Consider the following 4386-nt stretch of genomic DNA (forward strand, 5'->3'; position numbering starts at 1 on the left):
CCCTATACACCTTTGTGCTTAGTTGACCATATTTACAAGGATTGTCCCTTATGAACATGAATTGTTCTAGTGGTGGTTGAAGTTGACTTTAGTGACAAGGTTTGTCCCTTATGAACATCAATTGTTCCAGTGGTGGTTGAGCTGACTTTAGTGACAAGTTTGAACTTGTTAAGCATAAGAAATGGACTCATTCAAATGGTTCCATCATTAAATTTAAATGAAATAACAAGGCTTTAGGCTAAGTTTTGTTTGCAAAGGAGGAAGCAAGCTAAAAAGACTATCTAGTTATCTCCTAAAGGTGTAAGTCTCAACCTCAAATTAAGTAGCACCCAAATTTATAAGAGCCTAACCTAGCGAAATGCCAATCATCTCCTAAAGGTGCGGATGCCAAATTAGGTACTTAAACTAGGTAGCACCTGAATTTATAAGGGCCCAACCTAATGAAAAGCTTTCTAAATTTAAAGAAAAGCAATGGGTTTCTCACTTCCCCCATGCCCATGGTTCTAGATGGGAAGGGCTCATTGATAGGCTTTGGGGGACCCTCGTTCAATGACACCTACCTCCCTCCTACATGCATAGACTGTGGGTTTCCTCCTTAGTTGATTCTCCGAACTGCATCGGTAAATCATAAGATTGAGAGACAACAAAGCACAAACAAAGCACCGCTAGTTTTGTGGACGCAAAAATTACACACTTTTGAGAGGAGTAGTAAGCATCAAGGAACAATGAGTAGCATCTTGAAACATTCATTTCTTAACATGAACTACCTTGTGGATGAAGAGATCAACCACCTAGAGCGAGATTATGCATTCTTTGTCACACATATGGAGGTATAAATTTAGAAGAACATGCACTTACATGCCAACTTTCACTTTAATCAAAGAGGAGTATTCTTATGTGTTGATGGATTTCAAAGTCTTCAATTCGTTCACACATAGCACGATACAATCAATAACAATGTGTACACATGTCTTTAATACTAGAACCAAAATTTAAATCACTTCTTTTTTAATTAATCAAATGATGTACAAATATAAACCCTAAAAGAAAGCTAGCTAAGCTAGGTTTAAGTTTAGGCTTCATTTTTATCCAAGTGCTTCTTGGGATACTCCTAGCCAATTGCCACTCCATCCTTTATTCTCTTTGATTGATACTAGGCCATAAGGAGTACATGATCCTAATTGGCCTTGAGAGGGTGATAGGCCATGGGTTTTGGTGTCATGGGCAAGATGAAGTGTAGAATGTCCTTTTGTAACCCTTTGAGGAAGCAATGTTAGCAGTGGCACAAGAGGCACCCTTGGGGAGGGAGTAGAAAGGGGATGATTGTGAGTGATTCTAAGGGGTGAGCCATCCTTGAGTGAATAGCAAAAGCTGCGATGAACTTTGGTATTACAAAAATAGACCTTACCATTAATTAGCATTCATATGTCTTGACTTGTGTGAATAGGCTATTACACACTATCACACACGTGAATAGAATTAAATACGTCGTGTGCAATGCTCGAAAAAAACATAAATTTTAAACAATTAAAATAAGGACAACTCTTAAATCTATCTTGATTTTGTTTCCGAAATCTCTACTATATGCCGGTTTTATAACTATGAAAAATCATTCCTTAAATAAGGGCTACAAATTAGCCATCTTTTCTTAATTCTGGCCAGTATAAATACACTAGGCTATTACACCTTTCCACACACGGGTGTATACACATGCACGTGCTTTGGGTTGGGAACTTGATGATAAGTCGACATCGTTTGTTGGCAATGCTCCGCATCTAGGGAAGTTAACGATAGTGAGAGTTTTAAATCTCTTTGCTAAAGTAGATTTAATTCACAACTATAAAGCAGATTTAATTCACAACTGAAACAGAATTAAATTAAACATTCACAAACTGAAAAATAGGTTTCACAGCTAGAATTGATTCATGGAGGGGAAAGGTACATGCAAAGGAGAATAGAGGATTTGGGCACCAAGATATCATGGTTGCACAAGAAGGCATAGTCTAAGAAGGACGACAGAGCGATAAGTTCAATTCAGGATGTGATGCTGTTATTACGAGTGACTGTTGTAAAACTAAAGATATGATGCTGGTCAAAGCTCTCTACACGATGCAACTCCTTCCTAATTTCTTAATATACCACATTTAAAACAAACATGTTTGCCACATATTAGCCTTTTCTTTGAAACAGGTTATATAAGCCGCTACGTGCCCCGTGCCGTCCTCATGGACCTCGAACCCGGCACCATGGACAGCGTTCGGTCCGGCCCTTATGGCCAGATCTTCCGCCCCGACAACTTTGTGTTTGGACAGACCGGCGCCGGCAACAACTGGGCCAAGGGACACTACACCGAAGGCGCCGAGCTCATCGACTCCGTCCTCGACGTCGTCCGCAAGGAGGCCGAGAGCTGTGACTGCCTCCAAGGTCAATCATTCAATAACTAATCTTGCTCTTAATCTTGTCAACATCATTTAACCTTAACGCTCTTAACCTTTATCATTCAATTACCTTAATGCTCTTAACCTTTATCATTCAATTAACCTAAATCATCCTCAATCCTTAGGTTTGATTGTTTGATGGTGTAGTGTTCCTGAGAGGACGCCTCCGATTCCATCGCACAACTACTGCTGCTGTCAAAATTAAGCGAGCGTGAGCCTGACGAGCCGCATGGCTCCGCAAAACCCAACATATATCGAGATGTAATTTTCGCTCCGCTAGAGGGGTGCCGCGGCTTCTTAACTGCGCCTGCCCGGCGGTGAAAATTCTAACTCCATAGGAATTTTCTTTGGGATATTTAAAAAATATCTGTGGTGACAAAATTTTGATCGGCCTTGTCTCTGTGGAGCTATGATTTTTTCCAAATAGGAGAGTGAATAGGTGACTATTATACCACGTCAATCAACACACTGTATATATATCAAGGGAGTTTTTTTTTAATTTTTGTTTGCAACTGTGATATAAATTTTAAGCCTAAATTAAATTTTAGAGCGCTAAATTGGACGCCGTCGGGCCTAGCCACTGGATGGAGACGATTAATTACCCAGCGAAATCAATTTTAAAAAAAAAACGATTAATTACCCAGCGAGACAGGAGAGCGAATGCAGCGATCTTCGTCTTTTCTCGTGTGCTGCGGATGCATCTATGCGAGCAAACTGGACAAAGGGCTGGGCGTGGCTGTCAACCTGCCCAGCGCGGCCAACTTCCCAGGCCTCAACACGCAGGGCTTGTTTTCTTTGGTGGTGACTTTTGAGATGGACGGAGGGAGAGACAGAGAGAGAGGGCGTCAGCAAGGTGGCGGAAATACTCACGGGTAAGAGAGAGAGGGGGGTGCGGTTGACGGATATGAGACGGATATGCACAGTTGCAACCGTTGGAAAAAAAACCTTAATATAACTCAGATAATTAATATTTTTACGAAAGTTTTTTTAAGCTAAGGTTTGTAGGAAAAAAAACCTTAATATCACTCCGTTAATTAATGGAATTTCCTTTTCCACTCGTTGTATGCCCCTATTAGCCGTTTCTTTGGGAAAAAAACAGGTTACAGCCTACTAATGGCAAGGGTGATCCGGAAAAGGAAACGTCGGGTACGTGTTGTCCCATGCGGAGGGGTGAGGCTACGAGCATGGGCATCATGTTATGAACCACCACCACCATCCAACACCTACACTCGTCGTTGTTTTGTTTTGCAATAAATAAATATATAGCTGTGCGCTCCTCTTCCTCCCTGCGGCGAGGTGCACAGAAAGTCTAGTCTCTGCGCCATATATAAGATGGGCTCTGCTATGTTCATCGAGGTGCTTCTGGCAATAATTTTGCCCCCCCTTGGAGTGTTTCTGCGGTACGATTGCGCGGTGTGTAACCCTAACCCTAACCCTAACCCTTCGCTCCTTTTGCTTTATATGAAGTAATAATAATAGCCTCTCTCCAATTATTATTATTATTCCCCTCTTGCAGGTCGAGTTCTGGATATGCTTGTTTTTCACCATTCTGGGATACCTTCCCGGCATCATCTATGCTCTGTACGTGCTCCTGGCCTGAAATTTGGCCTCTCATGGCTGCCCTTGTATTCTCTCTCGCAAAAGAAAGAGAAACCATGTAACTAGGGATTTTATGTGAGTTGGGTTCTCTGATCTGTAGCTGGTGATCAAGAAGGCAACAGAAAGTTTTGCAGTTCAATGAAAACGAGGTATTGTCTGATTCGTGTTGTGATGAGCGATGGTGTGTGTGTGTGTGTGTGTGTGTCCCCTCCTGCACAACGCGCACGTACACACACACACACACACGTGAAGATGCAAAGATTTGTGAAGGTAAAGCCCATGATGCAAGACATCTAATTACATCTTTTTTTCTTAATAATTTTATAACTTCCTAACCCTACCACCGCAC

At 41.7% G+C, this 4386-nt stretch overlaps 1 protein-coding gene across 1 annotated transcript; it reads left to right on the forward strand.

Annotated features, from left to right (window-relative positions):
* Window positions 1–3627: 3627 nt before the first annotated feature.
* Window positions 3628–4132, forward strand: LOC147606240 (low temperature-induced protein lt101.2-like). Its single transcript, XM_086792432.1, has 2 exons — window positions 3628–3851; window positions 3955–4132. Exons 1-2 carry the CDS (start codon window positions 3771–3773, stop codon window positions 4036–4038), a joined length of 165 nt encoding a protein of 54 aa, XP_086648558.1. The 5' UTR covers window positions 3628–3770; the 3' UTR covers window positions 4039–4132.
* Window positions 4133–4386: the final 254 nt, after the last annotated feature.

Source organism: Cibotium barometz, chromosome 58 (genome assembly GCF_041138505.1).
Source record: "Cibotium barometz isolate CiBa-2024 chromosome 58, ASM4113850v1, whole genome shotgun sequence".
Lineage (NCBI taxonomy): Eukaryota > Viridiplantae > Streptophyta > Polypodiopsida > Cyatheales > Cibotiaceae > Cibotium > Cibotium barometz.

Coding starts and splice junctions, on each gene's coding strand:
- LOC147606240 (XM_086792432.1), top strand. CDS start 3,771: ATGGGCTCTGCTATGTTCATCGAGGTGCTTCTGGCAATAATTTTGCCC. Junction 3,852..3,954: donor TTCTGCGGTACGATTGCGCG/GTGTGTAACCCT, acceptor CCCCTCTTGCAG/GTCGAGTTCTGGATATGCTT.